The sequence below is a fragment of the Scleropages formosus genome, chromosome 11 (genome assembly GCF_900964775.1).
Source record: "Scleropages formosus chromosome 11, fSclFor1.1, whole genome shotgun sequence".
NCBI lineage: Eukaryota > Metazoa > Chordata > Actinopteri > Osteoglossiformes > Osteoglossidae > Scleropages > Scleropages formosus.
Window position 1 is genome coordinate 30577320 of NC_041816.1, and position 23717 is coordinate 30601036.

At 52.5% G+C, this 23717-nt stretch overlaps 2 protein-coding genes across 11 annotated transcripts in view; one reads left to right on the top strand and one right to left on the bottom strand.

Moving 5' to 3' along the window:
- evc (EvC ciliary complex subunit 1) lies at nt 1-13837 on the top strand. Of its 6 annotated transcripts, none has more exons than XM_029256189.1 (21): nt 1-382; nt 516-623; nt 1289-1381; nt 2438-2661; nt 3557-3641; nt 5194-5292; nt 5586-5723; nt 6126-6287; nt 6615-6831; nt 7116-7264; nt 7893-7991; nt 8070-8282; nt 8490-8599; nt 8704-8905; nt 9168-9389; nt 9617-9764; nt 9968-10064; nt 10288-10414; nt 10601-10698; nt 11588-11697; nt 11963-13837. In XM_029256189.1, the coding sequence occupies exons 1-20, from the start codon at nt 170-172 to the stop codon at nt 11661-11663; spliced, it is 2880 nt and encodes a 959-aa protein (XP_029112022.1). In that variant the 5' UTR covers nt 1-169; the 3' UTR covers nt 11664-11697; nt 11963-13837. The 6 variants fall into 6 exon arrangements, with proteins under 6 accessions (XP_029112022.1, XP_029112019.1, XP_029112020.1 ...); XM_029256186.1 differs by lacking the exons at nt 11588-11697; nt 11963-13837 and adding exons at nt 10996-11034; nt 11423-11581; XM_029256187.1 differs by lacking the exons at nt 11588-11697; nt 11963-13837 and adding exons at nt 10996-11034; nt 11423-11581 and having other exon boundaries at nt 9620-9764.
- The window catches only part of crmp1 (collapsin response mediator protein 1), a 17740-nt gene continuing 7199 nt past the window's right edge, over nt 13177-23717 (bottom strand). For 3 of the 5 annotated variants that reach the window (XM_029256192.1, XM_018735407.2, XM_018735406.2), the window contains exons 4-15: nt 22135-22299; nt 21493-21554; nt 20399-20479; nt 19748-19816; nt 19414-19534; nt 18237-18393; nt 17054-17195; nt 16793-16963; nt 16521-16700; nt 15865-16030; nt 14928-14996; nt 13177-14137 (exon numbers count right to left, since the gene is read on the bottom strand). In XM_029256192.1, the coding sequence (XP_029112025.1) occupies nt 14046-14137; nt 14928-14996; nt 15865-16030; nt 16521-16700; nt 16793-16963; nt 17054-17195; nt 18237-18393; nt 19414-19534; nt 19748-19816; nt 20399-20479; nt 21493-21554; nt 22135-22299 (1475 nt within the window). In that variant the 3' untranslated portion in view covers nt 13177-14045. The remainder of the gene's footprint in view (nt 14138-14927; nt 14997-15864; nt 16031-16520; nt 16701-16792; nt 16964-17053; nt 17196-18236; nt 18394-19413; nt 19535-19747; nt 19817-20398; nt 20480-21492; nt 21555-22134; nt 22300-23717) is intronic. The other 2 variants (XM_029256193.1, XM_018735409.2) reach the window with 1 other exon arrangement.

Below are 23717 nucleotides of genomic sequence, written 5' to 3' on the forward strand. Positions count from 1 at the left end.
TTGGTCAACGGTCGCGTCCGTCAAAAAGTGGTCGGCAGTCGAGTAACACCTTGGATCGGAACGCCGTCGCGCCCACTGTACTTTCCTTTGTCCGCAGCTCCGCGCACTTAGTGCGCGTTACAGGCCGAGAACTTAGAAGCAACGTTTTGTTCCCGACCTCCCCGCCTGCATGCGCAGCTGCGCGGCCGGAACGCGGCGGGCCGGAGCACAGGAAGGCCCCCCGGCTCTGTGCGACGGCGATGTGCTGCTGGAGTCCGCGCGCTCCTCCCGCCTCGTCCCCGGACTGCTGGGCCTAGCGGTCGCGCTCGGGACGCTGCTGGGGCTGGGGGCGGCCGCGCTGCTCTACCTGCGCCTCACCAAGGCACGTGTCAGAGCAGCCAAGGTGGGTCTGCGCATCCCCTCCCCTCGCCTTGTCTCGTGATCGCAAACGGAGCAAGTGCCGCAGCTCTGACCACTGCGCCCCCTGCCGGCAGCGCCACCTCTCACTGACTCCACGTGTCTTTCTTGGCTTCCAGTGCTGTGACCCCACGTGCTGCTTCCTGGGCAGAGAGGTGGACCAAGATGCTGCTCAGGGGGACTGCGGCAGCACGGCAAGGAGGGTATCTCGGAGCAACAGGGCCACAGTAAGCACACAACACGCTTTATGTTGTTTTCTCCAAAGTTTACTTTTACCTGTTATTTATACAGCTGCGTAACTTTTTTTTTTTTTTTTTTTTTTTTACTGGAGCAATTCCAGGGTAAGTGCCTTGCTTGCAGGGCCTCTCCTACTGCTAGAGGGAGATTCGAACCTGCAACCTTTGGGTCTGAAGGCAGCAGCTGTAATCGGTACGCTACCGGCCGTCCCGTACCACACATGCTGGGACAGAGCTGTTGCCTTCGGACCCAAAGGTCGCAAGTTCGAGGGTCAGCTCCGGCTGTAGTAGTACCCAACGTACTTACTCTAAAATCGCTCAAGTAAAAAAAATTACTGAGCTGTGGAACTGGGTAAATATTAAGTAGATTAACATAGTAAGTCACTTTGGAGAAAATCATGAGCTAAATGAAACGGTGTAACTGGTCACTCGGAGTGTGGGTTTCCACAAGGTAAGCAGCTCCCGCTACACGCTGCCCTCCAGCTCCAGACATACCGTAATGCCTGAAATGTGACCCCTGTCTTGGGCAGTGAGGAAGAGACGCGAGCGCGCACACACACACACACACACACACACACACACACACACACACGTCAAACACGCATCCTCTCTGGAACAGCGTAGCCTTACAATAATCACCCGTTCCAACCTCACAGGAGACGAAGCAACAAGTGCCCACCACCAGCACCGATGTGGCCGCGTTCGCCTTGAAGGCCAAGGTCGTGTACCCCATCAACCAGAGATACCGGGTGAGACGCTCTGCACCCCCACTCCCGTCTCTCCCTTCCCTTCTGCTTTGCTTCTCAAAGAGCAGCCGTGATCGGACCCGTCAAATTATTCGCGAGGCTCCGTCACGACCGTAGGCTTCAGAGGAAGGAATTGCGGTGTTTTGTGGCACTTTGCAGAGGGGGTGGGACAGAGGTTTTCCGGCACACCTTCGCTTTGTGTTAACGAAAGGGAGGTGGAGTTTGCGTACAGGATGCCTTTATGCCAAGAGCGAAGGAGAGGATGAGGTCCTCACACTGGCGCCAGTTGATCGGGAAGGACGCCGATCTCCCCAAGAGTTCTCTTACAGCACGCTCTTCTGGTCCAGTCTCTCGGAGCATCTGCCGCATCTAACGGTCTCATGGCCTCATTCGAGGCATCTGCCTGGTCTTCGGCAGCGGTAAGAAGGCGTGAAACGGCACACATCGTGGCGCTGTCTGTCAAGTGTGGCCCCGCCCCCCGCGGATGTGCCACCTGTTGGCTCACGGTACACTGTCTGTCAGCCGCCTTATTACATGCGTTTACAACGGTTAGTTTTTTTCCTGCTAGAAGTTAAACCGAGGATTAAGGCTCCAGTGATGTTGACGATGGAGAAAAAGGAGGGAAATGTGCCCTTTTACTTGACTAGATAAAGTAGCATTTTTATCGGCCTTAGAAAATCCCGCGGAGACGAGGCGTGTTGCCTGCCGTCTCCGCCCGTGCCCGCATGGCGTGGCACATGGGCAGGAGCGCAAAATGAAAGCTACCGTCGAACAAGAGTTCACCGGATGTCGGTGGAGAGCACGGGTAACGGTGTAATTTTGTGCGGTACGAACGGGTCACGTGACCGGTGACAGCTGACTAAAGTGGTGCTGCACTCGAGCGCCACTTCAAAATACGTGACATTGAACACGTGCTGCGTATACGCTCTATATGAAAGTAGAGGTGCGGCTCTTCGGCTTGTGCTCCTGTACAACACGACCTCTTGGCGAATGTTTCGACGGACAGTTTGCGTCTCAAGCGGCGGCGTGACGTTTGCCTCCGCGCTGCTCCACGTTCAGCCTCTGGCCGACGGCGCCTCCAATCCCTCCCTGCACGAGAACGCCAAGCTGGGGGCGCTGCACCCGCCCGAGTCGTCGTCCTCCTCCAGCCTCGGGTCCCTGAGCCAGGGCAACGATGACGAGGACAGCAGTCAGCTGGCCTTCCCGTCACCGGTCCCCAGGAGCTTGCAGAACGAGCGCTTCCCCAGGACGGAGCGCTTCCCGCAGGCGCTCTGCTGCCCCGGGTGCGTAATTCCGCAGCGCCTCTCTGCCTCTCTGCCTCTCTATGCTGCTTTCTGCCCGTGACGGTAATTTGGGTGGGTTAACGCTCCTCCGCCTCTCACCTTTCCTAGCGACAGGTTGTTCGTTAGGAGTGTGCAGCGACCCGATGAGGGCTTTTTCTATCTAAACGTGGTGCGCGCACTACTTCCGTCGTTAAAAAAGCGAGAAGTGTGAACGATACCCTTCAAAGTCATCTCCCCGCTCCTAGTTCAGAAAACCATACGTAATTATTTATTTATGTATTTAAGACAGCTTTTATCTCAAATCCATCGGTCTTTCAAATTTGAAGTGCTGCGCTCACGCATGCCGAGTACATCAGTTCACATGTTGCACGGCGAGCGGTCGCCTTGCAATCAAATATCCTGGGTTAAAGTCTCGCTCAAGCTGGGAATACCCTTGTGCAGGGTAACTTACCTGAATTGTTACTTTAGTAAACATAACCCCGGTCTATAAATGGGCAAATTATTGCGTGTCGCGGGTGGCACACCGCTTGGCACCGCAGCCTCACAGCGTCTGGGCTGTTCAGGTTTGGATCCAGCTCCTTTCGTCTGGAGTTTGTCTCTTCTCCCCCGTATGGGTGGGTTTCCTCCCGCAGTCCAAAGACACGTCTTTCAGGCGACTTGGCCATAGCGTGTCAGTGTGCCTATGAGGCTGGCCATCCAGAGCCTACGTAGCCCTCCTAGCCTAGTACCGAGTGATTCCGGAATGAGCTCCGCGCCGCTGCCGCCCTCGTAAGGGACAAGCGGTTGGCGAGAGTGGGCGAGTTGTACGTACCGTAAAATTATACGTGTTTTTGAAGGAAAACATCATCCGATTAATTCATTGACCTTCGTCCTCGATGTCTGTCTGCTTTCGAAGCTTCGAAGGTAGGATCAGTCTCTACTGTTTGGGTCTGCAGAGCTTCCAGCAACTGTCCTCTGAGCTCCTGGAGCAGAAACACACGGTGAGTCCGACCGCCGTCTGAGAACTTAAGCTTTACTTTGAGACGTTTTGGGTCGGCAGGTCGCGTGGCGCTTGGCGCCGTCGCTTTGCGGTCGAAGGAGTCGGGTTTGATTCCCCACTCCTGCCGTGGTACCTTCGATCAAGGTACTTGCACTGAGCTGATAGGGTAAGAATACCGTTCTGCGTAAATATGCGAATAACTGTAAGTGGCTTAGTTTGCCTAACTACGGAGGGTGAACAAAATGGAAACACAATCCATTAGCTTCAAGGATCTAAAAAGCAGCAGGGCCTCCCTGAGCCTTCAGAAGAGCTTCGGTCTTTCTCGGAACGCCGCCACACGAGCGACGAGCTTTCTAGCGCGATTGCGGTGCGATGGTGTCACGGTGCGTTCTTCAAGAGGAAAACCTTACCGGCGGTGCGGGGGCGTTGTCATCCTGCAACGTGGGAGCATCACGAGGGATCAGCGCTCGCATCGTAGCGCGAACCCGCTCCTGTAAAATGGCCTCGTGTTCCCGGACTTCTCCGCGAGCACACGGAGCGGCCATCGGACCTCGTGAATCTCACCTGTGGGTTGAAGGCTTTCTCCGAATGTGAACCCGTCAGGATGTAGGACCGCATTTCTGTTGCTGTTGCTCAGGGGTCAGAGCTGCGGTTTTGTGCTCCTTAGACCAAGTTGTGTGATTTCGTGCGTTGGCGTTGGATAAAAGCAGTTTCTGGACTGCAGCCCTGCTATAAATTCCAGTTGCTTTCTGAACTTCATGAGGTACGGTGTTCGCCGAGCCTCGATCGCGGAGGTGCCGATTCTCTTCTGCGGTAATTTTTGAGGCCGTGCTTTTGCGGCATTTACCGGCTATCCCGTGAATTGTCCCTTTGTCCTCGTCGGCGAGATTCGAACCGGAGCCGCTTTTCCCGACTGCCCTGCAGTTTGTCCATGTTTGCCATGCGCTCTCGTGATTTTTGACAGCGTTCCCCTTGACGTGCGAAATAATTTAACAGTTTTCGTGCTCAACGCACCTGCAATTCAGACGCTGACTTTTTGAGCTCCTTGGAACTCTGCTAGTTTCCTCATGTTGCTTTGAAGAGTCACATGTTGAAGTGCTGATTGTTAGTGCTCCTTTATAGTGAGAGGGACACAAACACAGACTATTATGCCTCGCCTTTGCAGCTGTGCTTGTAACTGCGGTTTAGTTACTGCGAACTCCTTTTTCATGTGGTGTTTCCATTATTTTGCTCACCCTTACAATCTGACTTGGACAAAGGTGTCCGCTAAATCAGTTAATTTAAAATGTTAGATTTGCTTGAACAACCTCTTTTCAAAGGTCGCAGAGAGAGGACATTGCCGCTAATGAAAGAGTCGAGAGACGTGTGACGGGTAACAAAAAAAAAATTTATTATTTTTTTTTAAACATCATTTCACACTTCCACAAAGCTCAAGTCTCTTTCTTGCCGTCATGAAATATATTTGGTGCAACGCTGCCCAGGATTGTTGCTTTTTTTTTTTACGAAGCTGCTGTGTATTCTTCTTGGCTTATGGTGCATAGTGTTTCCTTCAGATGTTTCCTCAGGTTCTCAGGATTGTTTTCAACGAATGGTTTCGCAAGGACAAGATGGATTCTGCTTTCTACAGCAACATCCTTCTGCTGCAGGACAGGGTGAGAGCGTTTTGCGTTGGCAAAAACTGTTCCCGGCGGTGACCCGGATGTCGTATAGCTCGGAAAGAGCTGCTGTCCTGAGGCTTTTTGCTCTTTGCTCGGCAGCGTTGTCCCAGTAGCTCCCGCCTGCGCTCGGAGTAGTCCCGGTAACTGCTTTGCGCTTGCTCGCTTGTACAGCCCCGAAATTCGGAGTACTGAAAAAAACTATTATTGGCGAAGCACCTCGACCGCTCGCCACGGTCTGGTTAATCGTTCATTTCCGCCGTTCGCTGACTCCCGGCATCCGTCTGCAGGAGCTGGAAGAGTTGGAGGAGGCAGCGTCGGCGAAACGGCTGAGTGCCGAGAGGAACGAAGAGGTCGCTTCGGGCCACTCCACCTTGGAGGACGTGGAAAGAGCCGGACGGGACCGGCAGGAGTACAGCCTTCAGATGGTACCGGTTGTGAGCGCGGCGGGCGGCAGGGTTCTGTAGGAACGAACGTAACGCGAGCTCTGTCGGCTCGGACCTCGTGCCACGCCGCGGTAGCGCCTCCCTCCGGCTTTCGCCGTGCTCTGCCTGTGCGGTGATGCTAAACGGCAGTGTTTCGCTGGTCCCTTTACTGGCTTTCCCTTGGATCGCAAGTCAGTCGGCGAACCGGTCGGTCGTTCGGTCATTACCGTACTATGCATCGTATCGGACGAGACCTTGCGTTTCGAGGCGCTGATTTTATGGGCATCTCAGCATTTTCCCAGGTCCATCGATTCGAGCCTCAAAGCATGAGTGACGGCAGGCGAAACGGAAGCCGCGATGATGCCGAGCGCCGCTCTGAAACGGAGCCCCCCGTCTCGTCCGCAGGCGGTGGGATTCAGCAGGCAACTGGAGAGGCTGTGTCGGCGCCTCCACGAGCGACCCGGCGTGCCCCCGAGGGAGGGGCTCGGCGACATGATACACACGCTTGTCCGTAGCCTCCTGCTCGCGGAGAGGGGGTTGGCTGAGGTCCAGAACTGCCACATGAAGGTGAGCGCCGGAGACGGATGATGATGTACTGAGAAGTGTGTGTGTGTGTGTGTGTGTGTGTGTGTGTGTGTGTGTGCGCGTGCAGCGCATGTCCTACTGCGCTCCAAAGTTGTCGCTGCGAACGTCACAGAGAGGTTTCTTCTCACTCTTTTACTTCAGCCAGACCCATCGCCTTTGCTATTAATGTGAAGAGCGTTAAAGCACCGTCACGATGAAAGAAGACACTTTGTAAGCCGGTGCCCTGAGCCCCTCCCCCAAGGAGCGGTCTGACCGCTTCCGCCCACCACCTTGACCACATCCCCAATGCCACCGTCTCCCCCTTCTTAGAGTGTGCAGGAGAAGATGCTGCGGTGGGAGGAGCTCGCGTGCTGCCTGCACACCCGCACGACCTTGCTGCGGCAGGAGGCCGCGTGCTCGCTGCGGCTCGTGGCCAAGGCGCTGGAGCGGCTCGGCAGCGATGGGCGACTTAGCTTCTGCCGTGTGGAGAAGATGCTGTCAGACTTGCGGGGGGCTTTGAGAGAGGACCTGCAGAGCTGCAGCGAAGGTGAGGCGACGTGCATCGTTACCATGATTGTAAGCATCACCCTGAGCGCTGCGGTGTTACTTCAGAGTCTAGTCCCATTGCTGGCACTTTTCCCCAAAGCTGCTCAACATGTTAGGCTCATATAATAATTATTTATGCGTTTATATAGCTGTACTGTAATTTTTATTGCTTTAACCGAGTGCAGGGATTCCACTGGCACCGCTTCACATGCCGAGCCCTTGCTCTCCAGCGTTACGTAACGGCGATCGAGTGTGACTTTTACCCCGTTTCCTTGCTTTGAGCAGAGTGCATGAGCTTGACAAAGGAGCTGCTTAGTGAACGATGCAGGAAGACTGAGAGCAAGAGGAAGAAACTAATGAAGACACAGGCGAAGGAGCGAAGCCGCACGCTGGACACCGCAGCCAAGTGCAAGGACCCCCAGGAGTTCGTCAAGGTATCTTCTTTTTTTTTTTTTCTTAAACACCTTTGAGCATCTGGCCTTATGTGCCGTTCTCTGCTGTCTGGTGGAAAAATGTTCCTTTTCACAAACATTAGTATCAAATGTGCTACGGTCTGGTGCGAAACGTCACTGGCTTGTCGGCACCTCATGTTCACCAGAATGCAGTGAAGGTTGGTATAGCTCCCTGCAGAAGTGTTCCTGTCTTTTTAGTTTTATGAAGAGCGCAGGGTCACGGGGTCACAGCAGCGCAGTAGAGACGGGACAAACATGTCCACATACATCGAGAGAGAGCTCAGGCTCACAGGGCTACAGTGTATCACACCGGCACACAAATGGTACCCAGTTTGACAGATAGTTGGGGGAGATGTAGGTCGGAAGCAACGGGAGACCGTAACGATGTCTCTGGGCATCTCTCCGAACGAGACGAGTGGTGGATATGACGGCATTTTTGGGTAAAGGTGGGATAAGTTCTCATCTCTGAATGAAAGGCAGAGATCTCGGGAGTCTCCGGTAACATGTGGCAGGTTCCTCGCCGACCTACTGAGTCTGGTCTGGCCTGGATCCAGCTCCAGGGGTGAGCTGGTGGTACCACTCAGATTTCCTGTTGAATTCATCTGTGAAGGTGCACCAGGCCCTGCTGCTTAGACAGAGGAAGGACAGCAGTGATCTGGAGGATCAGCAGGATGAGAAAACGGCGGAAGCTGTGTGTGAGCTGTGGCAGGTAGGATTCTCGGTGCGCGTGTGTGCGTGCGTGTGAAAGGACTGGGGTAAAACCTATCTGTGCGCTCTGCCTGTCCAGAAAATCCACCTGTCCTGGTCCGAGAAGCTGGCGCAGCGGGTGACGGCACTGCTCCGCACAGACCTTCGGGAGCAGACTGGTTTGACCCACGAATACTGCGAACGGCTCGGGCACGAGGTGGAGCGCGACCTTGGTGCGCAGCTGTGCCACGAGGAGGCTGTGGCCAGGCAACACCTGGATGGGCTGCGAGACCAGCTGGAGCAGGATGGACGGGTACGGGGCAGCGGGGTGCGCTCGGTGGGGGGTGTGGGCGAAGCGTGTCTGCCCTGGAGCGGCGTGCTGAAATGTTTCTGTATGTAGCTTGGTTTACGGCCCCCTGCGTCGCGTCGCCTCTAGTTCTCCACACGTGTCTTTAGCAAAGGTACATAAGTAAGCTGAAGCTCAACTTCTCTGGCGCTCTAAACACTCTGCTCCCGGCAGACGTGGGCGGAGGAGGCGGCGCTGGTGTCAGCCAGCCTGACTCAGCTTGGCGAACAGCAGCTCAAGATTCTCAGAGGGATGGTGGTCCGACAGAGGGACGTGCAAGAAAGGTGGGGGGGGCCCATAATGTCGACATCCGCCGGACACAGGATGCGCAGGAAGCGCATGGCAGAGGTGCTCTCTGCTTCAGACACTCTTTGACTTTTATCCTCAGTGGCCTTTGGACCCTGATGGAGGGGAAACAGCGCCTCCTGCTGGCAGCACTGCAGAGGCTCTTTGCGGCACGCCACTTTGGCCTGCGGCTCCTCAAGGAGATGCGGCTGTCCCGCCTGAAGCTTCTGTCCCAGTACGGCAGCAGAGCCGTGGAGCTGGAGGACTGCAGCAGATGCCACCAAGGCGCGAGAAGTGGCCCCAAGGTGCGTCCCCCGCGCAGCCAGGCACAGTGCGAAAGGCTGTACGCTCTGGCTGACGTTACCGAATGGGGCCGAAAAATCGCCAAGCGAGCCAGGCTGCCGGGATTAGCGCGACACCACTTTGGCCCTGGGCCTGAGGCAAGGCCTTCCGAGGTCCTCGACGCGTGGCGGGATGGGCCGCTCCGCCCTCGGACCGGGTTTGCTCTGCGTGACCCCAATTTGAGAATCTCCGTTTACATGCGTGTGGTGTGGCGCCTCTCCCCAGGAGCCGGCGCTCAGCGAGGGAGACAAGCGACAGGCTGCGGAGGCTCTGCTCGTCACCCAGGGCTTTCAGCAAGAGTTCTTGTCAGAGCTGGACACGGGGACAGAGTTCGCGGAAGAGCACGCCCAGCTGCTGGTGGGCCACGCTCTCGCCCACAGTGTGCGCCGGCGCCGCCGAGCCCCGAGCGCCGGGCTGCCGCACCCACAGCTTGATGAGCGCGAGCAAGTAAGGACCGCTAGGGTTCGAGGCACGTCTCCACGTAGCAAAGGGAGCGGGTGCCGAGATGTCGTAGAACTAGGAGAGCAGCGAAAGCTCGTTGGTGGAGTAACTAGCAAGTGAAGAGTTGGGAAAACGTTGGGAAAGGTTTCCTCCAACTCTTACGCAGTGTGCCTTGGGTGCCAGAATTTATTGTACTTTGAGTTGCTGGGACCCTAAGTGCCGTTTTCTCGGAGCAGGTGGAGCTCGCGGAGGCGGTCTCGGAGAGCGTGTACGCGAGCCGTGCTTCTGTCGCCACGCTGATCCACAGCCACTACGCACAGATGCAGAGCATCATGAGGAACCTGCAGCAGGAGCAGCACAACTTACTGCAGGACCTTGCAGGTGACTGGAGAGGCGGGGGTGGCGCTCGAGCCCCGAGGGTGAGACGGGAGAGCGCTGACACTGCGAGCTCTGTGACAACTTGAGAAATGGCAAAGAAGCACTTTGCTGTGTGTGTGTGTGTGTGTGTGTGTGTGTGAGGGGCAACGTACGAGCAGAGCGCCTCATGTCGTGACGTGAGGATAATGATACTGTGCTCACGTCAGAGGAGAGTGACAAGAGGAGGAATCGGCTGACGTGGAGCCTGCAGAAGGACCTGGCCGACTGGGGCAGGAAGCCCAGCTCCATTGAGCTCCAGCAGAGGTACCAACCATGAAAGGTTCTCCTTGTTTTCCCCAAAGCAGTTAGCTACAGGAAAGCAGTGCCTCTTCATAGTAATCATAACACATATTTCAGTTCTTTCTATTCCTTTCTCACGTTGTTGTTGTTGTTGTTATAATGTATTAGTATTTTAAAAGGAAGCCGTTATCAAGTTAGCCCTCATGAGCTAAACTTGCCTAAAGTGGCATCAAATGTGAAACGCCAGGGTGGACATGCGGAAGAAGATGATCCTGAGCACGTATGACTTGGAACTTGAAGCCGCATATGAAAGGATGAGGAAGAAGAAGTCTCTTCACGACCAAATGGGAAAGCGTTTTCAGGACGAGCTGCAGGTGAACAATCGCACGCGTCCAGATGGCGCTCCAAGATATTTAGATGATTAAGCTTGAAGAAATCGATGCGTATGGGGGAAGGAGCATTTATTTCCAGGTCAAGTCACCAGTTTAATTTGTGCTGAGGCTCAGGGGCTGTTGTGGGACCGTCGTGGGTGAGTGAAGCTTCTCCCTTCCTCCCAACAGGAAGCTCAGGAGTCCTTCCTGTCACAGTTGGCTGCTATGGCCAGGGTGCCACTGTTCAGTAGGGGGGAGCAGTCTGAGCAAGACAGGACGTCTGACAGGTTTGTCTTTTACCTTTACATTTGTTCACATGCAGACGCACGATTGACAAAGTACTGTCAGCTAGTCCAGCGTACATTGCATAAAACTGATCGGTAGCAACTTTACGGTCGTCTTTTAAAAGACAAGTTCTGGAAGTTTGTAGAGCACATCAGAGATGAGGAGGGAAGTGGGTCTGAAAGATGTCATTTGAGACCTTTCTTGAATGTTGAAAGGGATTTGGCAGCATTGAGAGACATCATTCCTCCACGCTGGAGACAACAGTAAGAGAACTCAGGTTTTTCTTTTTGGACCTTTAGTGCACAGGACTGCCGAGCACCTGGAGGTGGAGGAGCAGAGTGAGTGATCAGGTCCTGTAGGTATGGCGAGCAGATCCATTGATGCTTTTGTAGCCATAACCAGAATGTTGAATTTGAAGCAGGCAGCTTCAGGAAGCCATTGGAGAGAGACAAGGAGGAGGGGGGGGGGGTACATGGAGATGCTTTGGCAAGTCAAACACAACTCGTACCGTGGTATTCTGCATCAGCTGGAGAGGTTTGATGGCAGAGACCGGGAGGCGCAGTAGTCCAGGCGAGGTATTACCGTGGTCCGGACGAGTACTTGCGTACAGTTTACAGAGCGATAAGGGCGGATCCTGCGGCTGTTAAGCAGAATGTATCTGCAGGACCGGGTTGTGGGTTCGACGTGTTGAGAGAAGGACAAACTTGAGGTGATTATTGCCTCCAGGCTTTTACTGGATGAAGCGGAGGAGATGACTACGATGCCCAATTTCATAGCGTTCACGACAGGTAGTTGCACCATTGCATCACTGTTCCTTAGATCGCAAGATGTTGGAGAGAAGAAAGGAAGAAGATAAATTGGTCTGTAATTCTGGACTGTGTTTGGGTCCAGGGTTTCCCTACAAATGCTGCGATGGGAGCAGTTTTATAAGCAGCTGGACAGCAGCGAGAGGAGAGTGAAGAATTGATGCGGAGCTGCAGTGAAGCTCAGGCAACGAAAAGGTTCTCTGTTCCTTTGCAAGGCAGGGGTTGGAATGCAGTTATTAAAGGCTTACCCTGACTCATTTTCCCCCAAAGCTGCTTACATATCTTACCACAGAAAACTGTACCTGTTCATCACAGCTGCGTACTTTGCTGGGACCTTTGCCAAGGAACAGATAGTCAATCGATGAAAGAGTATAAGAACACGAGTAAACACCCAAAAATCATAGTACTTGTGGACATGGAACAGCTTCGATGTGTAACACCTCCATGTGTGTGTCTGCAGGTGAGGACAATGTCCCAGGGTAAAGTCAGTGCCACAAGTGCCACTTTCCCCCACGGAAGGAAGCATCAGGTAAACTTCAGACACCAGAACAGAACGGGGCGTCGTGTTGTCGTCCTTTAAAGGGACACTTTGCCTACACCTCTGAGGTGTGACCAAGGAGAGCTCTGCTTTAGAAGATGAAGACGATGCTTTTTACTCCTTGCACTCAGTTCTGTAATCCGGCTGCATGAGAATTCAGTCAGTTCTCCACAGCAGCACATCCTCAAGCATATAATATATTCAACAAAATAATGTTGCTCAGCGACTGGCCGTTTGTGATTTCCACCACTTCGCTAAAACACAACATGTGACATGAGCATCAGAGAAAGCTGATGTGTAACATGAAAGCCCTTCCTTCCCTACTCATGAAGGTAGCGCAGGGCAGCGCAGGCTGTGTTGTCTGACTTTTAAGCGATTTCGTCAAACTCCGTAACGCAGCTGCGATTCAGAATTGTGGGGAAAAGGGTGGGTCCCGGCCTTCAACATTACGCTCTTTACTTTGGAGGCCTAAATTTGTTCAACAAATTACATTACAATTTGTACCTTCTCGAACATAAATAGTGGTAAAGTGCATGAAGGTGTAACGTGGGTGAAAGAGTCACTCAGCATTTTGAAGGTGTGAATGCAGTGATGGGGCGACCGCAATCTGACTGTTTCTTCCGAGCAAGAATGTGCAGAGTGAAGGTATGTGAGCCCAGGAGGACAGATTCTAGAAGGGACCTTTTCCCCACACACACACACACACCACCAAGACATCAAGAGCTGTGTACCCCTCCTCCCATGGTGTCCCTCTGCTAGTCATTGCTCATGCCTTGGACTGAACTCCAGACGTAGTGTCCCAAGCCCCTGGAAACAGGAGAAATTGAGCTCTGCAGGGTGACCAGGATTAACCGCGATGCTTAGTGCGCTGAAGGCCTGCGAGGAACATGATACCAAAGCAAGAAGTGGAGACTTTCTGCATTACAATGCTGAGGTGACACTTTGGTCCGCAGTAAATGTCACCGTTTCCGGAGCGCGGACACCGGAGCACGTCAGCGTAAGGACCTTGCTCAGGTACTGCTGCTTTCCCTGGGACTCAACCAGCACCATGCTATAGCCTTTGGGCCTCTAGCGCAGCTCTGTGGAAGAGCAGGGAAGGATGCCATGCTGTGCACTGCACTCGACCCAGGACCGGCTGTTTTTTCCACTATTTTATTTCACGAGTATTTATTAAGACAATACACAACAATGTCAAAAACAAGATGGTATGTTATTATAATGAGTTTGTATATAAAGTAAATCTGTAAAATAAAAAAGTAATAAATATGTCATGGTAAGAGCATGAGGCACCCCAAAGGACAGTGTAAATAGGGTAAATGGTAGCGCCCCCATGGCGGTGTGTGTGCTTACTCTACGTCGATGGTTTTTCATCAACAGGAAGACAGACGCACAGCTGTGCGGCTCTAGACGAAGACAAAGCGCAGACGTGGTCTGGTGTCTGTCGGGGGCGGGGGTGCAGTCACGGTCAGCAGAGCGGCTCCACCGGGGCGTCAGCGAGCCCCCTCCTGAAAGGCGGCGGTCACCTTCGCTGTTGCGCGGTGTGACACGGGGGGTCGAAACCCTAGCATACTCTGCAAAATTAAATTACAAAAACTTGTCTCTACATCAAAAACGCATATCTATCTACATGCAACTAACCAACTATCCAATCAATCACACGAAGGAAGTGCAACGATACCAGTTTTCCATTAACCAACAATACTGATGTACTTCTGTTTGTGGCCACTAGAGGGGGACGGGGCGCGGCTGATGAAGCACCATGCTTGTTACTAGGGCGTGAGAGTTTTCGTAGTAAAACGAGTAAGAACGTAACACTACACTCACTGTATTCTATCGGACAGGTGGACGCACCTTTTTTTTTTTTTTTTTTTTTAAAAACGCTGGGAAAGTTGGGCAGAAAAAACACACAGACAGAAAGGAACCACACAGCTTCCCTCACTGAGCCGTCGCTGGCAGACTTAGGCCCTCCCCTCCCTTCCCCTCCCCTCCACAAAAGTGCAGGAGTTCAGCCAAGGCTGGTGATGTTGGAGCGGCCGCCGGGGGGGGCCACGATGCGGTGCCCCGAGCGACGGGGCACGTTGTCGTCCACCTGGGCACCTGGAGGGCAAACAAGCGACAGACTGAGGTCAGGAGGGCAGGTGCAATGAACTGCTGCGCTTTGACAGCCCTTCTCACTGTAGTACCGCCATTAAGCTAAAGTGGAAATACTGTAACTGACGAACTGACGTCCAAGTTGGAAACGACGAATGCGCTCATTTACGCAGAGGGAGAATTTCAGTTCTCTTTTCTGTTAACGTTTTTTGTCTCAAGTTTTTTAAAGTAATGGGTCAGTTTGCAAGTTCTAATAAAAGGCTGAAAGTAGAGAATCTGAAGAAATCAATGACTTTTTCATGCACGTGGCTGATCTCGCCAGGAAAGGAAAGGAAAGGCAGCGCTAGATCATGTAGAGGAGATGCAGAGAGGAGGTCACACAAGGTGAGACATGCACAAGGACTCGGTGACAGCTGGACGGAGACCCGTCTCAGAGCCCCGGGCTCAACGTGACAGACACACACGGAACGCCAGAAGGGGAAAAGAGGAAGGCGATCGAGTGCAGGATGACTGGAAGACGACGAGATGCGGCTGAGAGCTCATGCAAAAGGCCCAGTCTGCGCTGCTCACTAACTGAATATTAAGAAGCCACATTGGGGAAGGACCTCGACCCTTTTTTCCCCTCTCCCTCCCTTCCTCCCTGCAGCTCTAACTTGTTCACGAAAACTAACTTGTCTGGTTTGAGGAACTTTAACAGCCCCTGCGGGTACTTCAGTCGTTACCACCACCACCATCATCATCATCATCACCACCACCACCACCACACATGAAAGCATTAGGCGTTAACCCCACAAACCTATAGCTGCTGTGTGCTTGTAATGTTTGCTTGTATTTGTGTTACCCTCCGACTGCTGAGAGTCCGGCCCTGGAAATATATAAGACGATGCAGGTGAGGTCAGGGGCAGGATGGCAGGAAGCATCAGTGTCAACACAAGTACACACAGTGTAAATCCTGGTAACCTTGTCCCCCAAGTCATGCTGGCGCTCAAGGAGCGTGAGGGTCCAGATCAATACAACGGCACCGTGGCCCGGCCCGCAGCCCTCCAAACAAAGGAAAGCAGGGTGCACCTGTCACTGGGCTCGTCTCTTGGTAGCATGTGACACCGAGGGTGAGTAATTGCGCTCGTTTTCCAGCAGAGTCACGTTCAACCAGCCGTCACGATTCTGCTGGGACGTGTGGGGCGCTGCCCTAGGACAGGAGGACCAGGACGGCAGCAGTCGAACACGAAGGCAGTTTGCTCAGTGCTTTCAGTCAGAGAACAACATGATGACAAAGCAGGTCTTTCCTCTGATGTAGAGAAAATCCCTTTACTCAGCAGAGTATCAACAGAGCGAAGAGAGTAGTTGGTGCAACTGAAAAAAGCAAAAGTGCCCCCTTAATTTGCCTTGCTTTGGAAGGGAAGCAGGATAAATACGGCCGATCTGCCCAGCACAGACAGCGCTCTCTGGGGGGGGCGGTTTGGCCTGCAGCTCTCTCTCTTACGTATGTGAAACGAAGCACTACTCTCTCACGTCCCGTGTCACATGGCACCAAGGGATGAGCGGAAACGGCACCCCTCCCTCACACTCGAACCCTTCCACAGAGGACAGTCACCGCCGAACACACATATTAGTGGACATTTAATGCATAGGGGGGTGGGGAGTGGAACGGGGAACGGGAGTGTGGTGTCTCTCCGGGTGGCGACGCGCTGTCATGCTGTGAGATGCCCGCAGCCCAGCGACACCTTCTCTACCTGACAGGCTGAAGTTGGACTGATGCAGGTTCCGAATGGGCGGGGGCTGGTTCTTGGCCGGCGAGGTCTTGGTGGACGGCGCGGGGGTCACGTACTTGGGGGTGGCGGGGATGTCGTACACGGGGCCGTCATACATGCCCCGAGAGACGCCGCGGGCCGCCATCGTCTGCGGACGCAAGCGAGGCCGTAAGTTCCAGCTGCACACCGCTGGGGGTCTTTGCCCCGGGCACAGGAAATGGTATCGTGTTATAACACGACAACGCCTCTTCAAGTCCAAACTGTATGGGGGGAGGGATCATGCTGGATCGACTCCGTGTACACTTTGCATGAGCGAGGAAAGCACATCAGCGTGAACCATGATACCCCGACTTGCCCAAGAGCCTGATTTCAGCACATGGCAGAACGTTGGTGGGATGCGCACAGGAAGGCTCTCCTCCCGCTTCTGCAGACCTTGGCCGATACAGTATGCGAGCTGACTTGAAAACCACCGAGAAGTTACGTGATGTTCCTCAAGATCATTTGTCTCTGCATTCACCTCTTAACGGAGCTACTTTGGCCCCACGCTGCTCGACTGATGGAGCTGATGGGGATGACCGCTGTCCCCCAAAGCAGCGAGCATAAGAGGCCCTGCGGGACTTCGGGCTACGGCTGCTCACCTTGCTCCTCATCGTGATGCGCTGGTAGATGTAGTCGGCAAAAGGCTTGCGTGGAATGAAGCGTCCTACCCCCTGCTGGACATGCAGCTTCCCATCCTCGTAGACGATTTTCCCTTGGCTGATGACTACCAGGGGGCCCCCTCGGCACTCCATGCCTTCAAAAATGTTGTACTCAACAGCCTGTTGGGATTGCAGAGTGGAAGGAACTTAATTAGAGCCTTTGTGAGCTCTTTGTGCTAACACCCGTCCCCCCACGCACCCTGCAGCCTCACCGACTGCTGCGTCTTGGCTGTGATGGTCTTCATTTTATCGGGGTCCCAGATGACGATGTCCCCATCGGAGCCCACCGCTATCCTGCCCTTCCTGGGATAGAGGTTGAAGATTTTGGCAGCGTTGGTGCTGCTCACAGCCACAAACTGGTTCTCGTCCATCTTGCCCACAGCCTGAAGACGGAACACACACTCAGTGGCCCCAAACACACTTACTGGCGTCTACGTCGATCATCCATCGCCCATCCTGCACGAGTCACTCACCACGGCCTTGTCCCACACGAAGGACATGCGCTCCTCCACGCCATTGGTTCCCTCAGGGATCAGGGTAAAGTTGTCCTTTCCAATGGCCTTCTGGGAAGTGCTGTAGGCACAGTGGGCACTGCCCACCACCTGCAGGTCTCCACTGCACAGAATAACCAGGTGCAGCGTTACAACCGCTGTACGCAAAATTCACGGTAACGCTCGACCCACAGCAGTCCCCCCTCCCTCCACGAGCAGAGCCCAAAAGATGTCTTGACGCACTCTTGAGAACGGAGACGGTCGCAATACGACGCACTGCTGCCCTGGCTGCTCCCAGTGGTCTTGCTGGGGCAGTTTTGATGGCCAGGTGTTTGATCCCTTTGCATTACAAACGGGACAGATGAGGCTCGCTGTCGGTAACCTGCTATTACCCATGAGCAAGGTACTTACCCTAAATCGCTCCCATAAATTTACCCAGCAGTATAAATGCGGAAATAATTGTAAGTACATTAACGTAGTAAGTCCCTTTGGAGAAAAACATGAGCTGAATAAATAAATGTAAATGCTAAATTGCTCCCCAAGCTCCTCGGCATGCTCCCTGCTCTCTCGCTGCGTCTCCAGCCGAAAGACCGAGGTGCAACGAGTACAGTATCCGAAGAAAATGTGGAGCCGTGTTCAGCGTCGGCGCCCTTTGTCCTCCAGCGGACACTCACAGGTTTCAGGTGAATGCGGCTTCAAGAGGTATGAAGAACAGCGTGAAATATAGATTAGCTGTTGACCCACAAATCTGGGTGCTGACAAATTACGGGCAGACGTCTCATTGCTCAATGGACGGTAAGAAACATCCCCGAGAAGTGCGGGTGTCAAAATGTGGCCATCATCCCTCCACACGTTGCACGACGAGCAGGCGTACACCCGTCTGCAGGTTCTCGTCATCTTTACACCGGAACATGCTGCTGCCTCTCAGCTCAGCTCTTGACTAACTGAACCACTTTTTCACAATGCATAAACACAATCATTTGTGGTTGTGAATCACTAAGAACATTTACCTTGTTTTCCTATTTTGTCTTCTGCTTTGAAACATTAGTTAGTTGGCAGAAGAGGACCGTTTCCATATTGCACTCAAAACTGTAAACCCCTTCTCACGTGTACGGTCAACGCGAGTTCGTGAGTAGTCCCTAAGACCTGCCGGTCTGACACGTACCAGGCCAGCAGGGAGTTGAGGTGGTCCGGTGTCGTGGGGTCAGGGCTCAGCGGCGGGGACATGACGAACGCTGCAGCCTTGGCCCAGTTCTTGCTCCAGTAGTGCGTTCCATCCGTTGCCAAGCTTGCGGTGATGGGTTCCCCGAACACGACCGACCCTGAATCAGACACAGGACAGCATTCTGGTTTACTGCTGCTCCCTTTTTCCAAGGCTCCGGTTCCTGATAAAATCTGAGTGAAAGAACAGTCGGCTCCAGCAATTTCCATTCGGAACGTTCTTCTGCAAGGGTACAGTGACGATGACGTCTGTTAATGTCAAGTGTGTGAAATTTTCAGAGAAAGCCACGATTTCATACTCTAGCTTCTTGGGTCATGAAGGTTCAAGTTACAGGTTTTTAGAAGATACAATTAACTGGAAAATGTTTCACTTATCCGTTTTCTAAAATTTCAGGTTTTTTGTGGAGTAAATGTGAGCCGCACTGCACAAACACAGCCAACAGGGGGCAGTACTGAGCATCCGAACGATGTAATTGTGCGGGACAGGTTGAATTCCACTTACTAAGAGCGATGGCGATCCAACAGCAAAATGACAAATGCTACACGTTTTTCAGATGAACCGGTCGACAGTCGGACCTGAGCTGGAGGTTGCGGAGACACCGTGTTCTCATTCACCACTTAATTTTCGAGTACCGAACCAACTCTTAGTCTCAACTAAGTCGGGGACTACCAGTAGCTGAAAGTCAATAAAAATGTTCTATAGGAGGAGCCGCTGTACTTGCGCCGTGTTTTCAACACGTGACACCTACATGAGCTCAAGGGAGGGGAACACATGGTGTACACAAAGTCCTGCTTCACCTGGCAACACAGCACACCCGCAGGGGTTGACGTTCACCTCATTTCACCCGCAGTGCTGCAAATGTCTGACGGGTCGTAGACCTCACCGCGAGCGACACCAGGGTGAGGGTTCAGGGTTCAGGATGAGGACAGAACAGAAGCCACGTTGTCCGATGGGTTCGTTAGAGAGGTACCGATTCTCACTGTTAGGGGTACATCAATTCGCTGATGTCTGTTTGCCATGGAGTGCGGTAATAATGAGACACAAGCCCTAACTAATTTCCCAGAGGCAAGACAGGACTATTTAATAAAGACAGACAGAGAGAGACAGCCGCCTCGCTCACCTTTCTTCCTGGACAGGGCCACGATGTCGGCCGCACTCTTGCTCATCACTTTGGTGATGTAGACGGGACAGTTGACCCGGTTGCCCAGAGTGATGGCACGGAACACAGCTTCAGCCTCCAGCTGTTGAGAGAGGACCCGTGAGCACAGCAGCCTCAGCATACATCTCCAGAGTGGGAGGGGCGTTCGGGGTGCCTGGCGGGGCGGGGCGGGGCGGGGCGGGTCGTCTGACATTATGCAGCATCGCAGCGTGAAATACATCGTGGAACTCATCCGCTATCCATTCTTTTACGTGACACCTTCACAATAACTGGATGGTAAATGATGTACGTTTACCTCCTCGGGTCGACTCAGCGCATGACCCTCAGGCCCAGTGATTCCCATGCCAAGGATCTTGCTCTGCTCCTGAATAACATGAAAAAAAAAAACTAATCAAACTAACGCTAGCTGGACATTGTTGTGTGTGTGTTTTATAATTGTTTTGTACTCACGTAAACATCATGGTTTTATTACTCAGCCTTTTATCTACAAGGCACTTTCGCTGAAGGACCCTAGTTGTCCACAGGAGTCATAATATTGCCTGCGGCCCCACAATACTGTAACTCTCCGTACTTCTATCCTCTGCTATATGGACACTCATCGTTTGAACAATTATTATCCAGACTTCAAGAATGTGGTGTGGCTCCGGTCAGCAGGTGTACCATAAAAACCACGGTCCAAGGGAAGTGACCGGGGACTGGTGCCCTCTGCTGCCATACGTTGGACCGCTAGCGGTGCAGCAGGGACTACGTTTTTTTCCGGCATCTAAATTTCACTTTTGTTATGACTGCCGATACAGACAGAGTGCGGCACCAACCGAGAGCACAGAGGCCCATCGGTGCGTTCGGTGTGTTCGGCGTGCATTTCCAGTTTACATTTACACAAAGTAAAAGTTTCCTTTAACCGCTGTGGAGACAGGTCCACAAGTCCATCCGCAGGGGCTCTCACCTGAGCGATGAGGTCGCCGTTCTCCGCGTGGACCAGCACCACCGCGCCGAGCTCCTTGAGGAAAGAGAAGGCCTCGTACAGCTGTGGGGCAGCAGGGAGAGCAGCGTGGGGTGGCAGCGCTTGAGCTTTCATGAGTACGGAACATCTCAGTGGGACTGGGGAACACGGTTAAACTCCTTCGTGCGACGCGTCCCAGCGGATACATACAGCATACACACATCGCAAAGAACGGACTCACGGCGGCAACTTTTGTGTCTCTTTACTGCTGTATGTAAAGTGTGAAGTGAGCGAGTGTGTTCTTTGTGCAAGACACCTTCACTAGGGGTTTCATCGAGAACCAGGTGACACAAGCAGAGGTACAAGGGACAAGTAGTCGAAAACAATACTCGAGTGAAAGCGCTGAAATTTCAAACAATTAATCAGTGCAAAAATGCTGGTGAGTGAAGGTGAAAAAGTATCAAGTTCTTGTGATTCAGATGAGGCTTTTTAATGTTCCGGGGCACATGTTCGTGTCTTCCGTGCAACTCTATAATTTCAATGTGCGAAGCCTGCTGTGCCAGTAAAATGAGACGTTTCCACTTAGACTTGTGAAATACACACACACACACACACACACACACACACACACACACACAACTTCTGTATGTTCAGCCAAAGTGACCTGATGGTTCACACCAAGCCATCAGCTGGTACTGACACTGGATTCATTCCACAGTGTTTACAGCTGGTCCCTGGTGTTGCAATATTTTTTATTAAGTATAAGATTTGTCTTTAATCACTAGTTACTGTAAGTGTGCCCATAAAAATGATCAGAAATAACTGGTTAATTCAGACAATCGGCCACACCTGACTCTGCCCCCGAACAGAGGGAAAGAGAGCTGATGGACTTTACCGATCTCATCGCTCCGTGGTTCTGGCACATTCTATAGCTCATGGTGTCGCTGCCTCTTTAACCGTCATCCTGACCTCAAATCCTACAGCGAAGTGCAGTTGTGCTCGGCGTAAAGTAAACATGCGGCGCTACATCACCTGGCACCTCTGCTCACTGTGCACGGTCAGCTCCCTGCTACGGCATTCCGCAACGTGCTCCTTACCTGAGTGTCTGTCATCTGGTAGAGGTCCTTGTAAGCCATGTACACCTGGAAGGAGTTGATTCCTGTGCGCAGAAAGGTCGCCGTCAGAGAACTGCTGGGAATTTATTGACCAGATAAAGAACACTGGAATTTAGTTCATCTTTTTTTTTTTTTTTTGCTCTTTTTGCTCCATCTCTCCATCTCCATTTTAAGGCAATGTTGGTAATTCAAGTCTATCAGTCAATTTAATGAATGGTTCAGCAGCTATTAGTGACCCCTGAGAGGAGCCCAACAAAGCTTCCATTGAATAAACCAGCTTCCACCCATGTCCAGAGCTCTGTGCTTCCCAGCTCTGATGGGTATCTGACTTTGTGAAAGACCTGAGGACTGGGGGGGTGGGGCAGCTAACCGGAAAACACCACGCCAGACACCAGTGTAAAACATGCACCGCATTAGCGTTGGAAAGCACCTACAAAAGAGAAAAATACGTCCTGCCATGCAATGCCCACCTTCAGCTGGTGACAGACACCATGATTCACACAATGTACTCTTCAGGCAGGGGTGTCCCGCCGCCACCGTCTCGTGTCTTCTAACCTCACCTGTTTGACGTGCTCTTTTGTGCGGGATGTGAACCTGTACGGTGGACTAACGTTCCCAGCTCACCTTTCTCCTGCACCAGCACTTCCAGCTCCTCCTTGACACCCTCATGCCAGTGCGGGATGTCCACGTGGAGGGAGTAGTCACAACACGACTTCTTGTCCGCCGCCTCTTGCCACTTCTCAAAGGCTTGCAGCAGGCTGGCACCAGGCTGGGGGGTCACATGGTCAACTGGGAGAAGAGACCGAACCGTGAGGACACGGCGATCTCAGGCTCTCCTCATCATGGTGTCTACAGAGCGTACAGCACTTGCGACCAACGTTTCACAGGTTCCACATCTCATTTACATGCATGAAACAAGTTCTCCATTCTAGGAACGTTTCTGGTTAAAAAACAGTGTTCCATGTGAAAGTATTTGGCGCCGACCTGATTGCTGCAAATGTTTCACACTGAGCGTTTCAAGTCTTCCATCAAAATGTAATATTAGGTTAAGGGCATCTGAGAGAACAAATAACACATTTGTTTACTTTTTTTTGTAATAAACAAAGTTATCCAACACCTACTGGCACAGTGTGGAAAAGTAACACTGTCCCCCACTTTAATACACCCAACGGAAGGGACACCGAACACAGCCAGCACTGTCAACATGAACTCAATGTCACAGCGTCCATTGGGAGGGTCAGGACTTTTCCTGCTGTGCGTCTCAGGTTTGAACGCCTCTGTACCACATACAGAAACACATACACACACACGAGTCATTTGCTGCCAGGAAGTAACAGAGTCCTATGAACATGCAAAAAACTGCAGGTTTCTCCTGCCTCAGCTAAGGCAAGAAAGGGCTTCATGGGAGAACAGCAACAGGGAAACCACAGCTAGCCAAGAAGAACATAAATGCTCATCTGTCATTTGCCAAGAAGCACATAGATGGTCCTCAAGCCTCTTGGGACAATGTTCAATGGACAGATGAGACAAAAGTGAAACTTTCTAGATGAGGTGGATCTCATGATATCTGGTATAAAGCAAACTCAGCATTACGCAGTAAGTACATCACATCAAGAGTCAAACGTGGTGGTGGTAGTGTGATGCTGTGGGGATACTTTGCTGTCTCGGGACCTGGGTGATTTGTCGTAACTGAAGGAACTCGCGAGCTCAGTTTTGTTCCGGAAAATGTGTGCCCATCTGTCCGTGAGCTGAAGCTGGAGCTTATTTGAGTTGTGCAGCAAGACAATGATCCAAAACAGAAAAGCAATGCCTGAAAAGTTCTGGAGTGGCCTAGTCAAAGTCCAGACTTCAGCAGTGAAATGAGTAGTTTGTGCTCGAAAATCTACTAGCATAACCGATTTGAAGCATCTCTGTAAGGAACGGTGGCCTAAATTCCCTCCACGGTGACAGGAAGCTCCCAGCGAAACCTCAGAGGAAGGTTCCTGTCCTCCGTGGATATTCAGTGAACGTCAACGGGTTCTACGCAGTTACTTCAGCACCGCTGCTCGTGCTCCGGCAACATATCTCACTCGTATACGGTGAGAAAAACTGCAGCAGAAGTGCTTTTTACCAGACACAATGAGAAAGACATATAATTCAGCAATTCGGTCTGCAATGATGCTGATGACAGGAGATGAGCCAAACGCAGTGGACTGAACACCAGCATT

What these genes read in the sequence shown, in the direction of transcription:
- evc (XM_029256186.1), top strand. Translation starts at nt 170, where the DNA reads ATGCGCAGCTGCGCGGCCGGAACGCGGCGGGCCGGAGCACAGGAAGGC. An exon ending in TCCTGGAGCAGAAACACACG is followed by an intron (nt 3,642 to 5,193) that starts GTGAGTCCGACC and finishes TGTTTCCTTCAG; the next exon opens with ATGTTTCCTCAGGTTCTCAG. An exon ending in AGCTTGATGAGCGCGAGCAA is followed by an intron (nt 9,390 to 9,616) that starts GTAAGGACCGCT and finishes GTTTTCTCGGAG; the next exon opens with CAGGTGGAGCTCGCGGAGGC.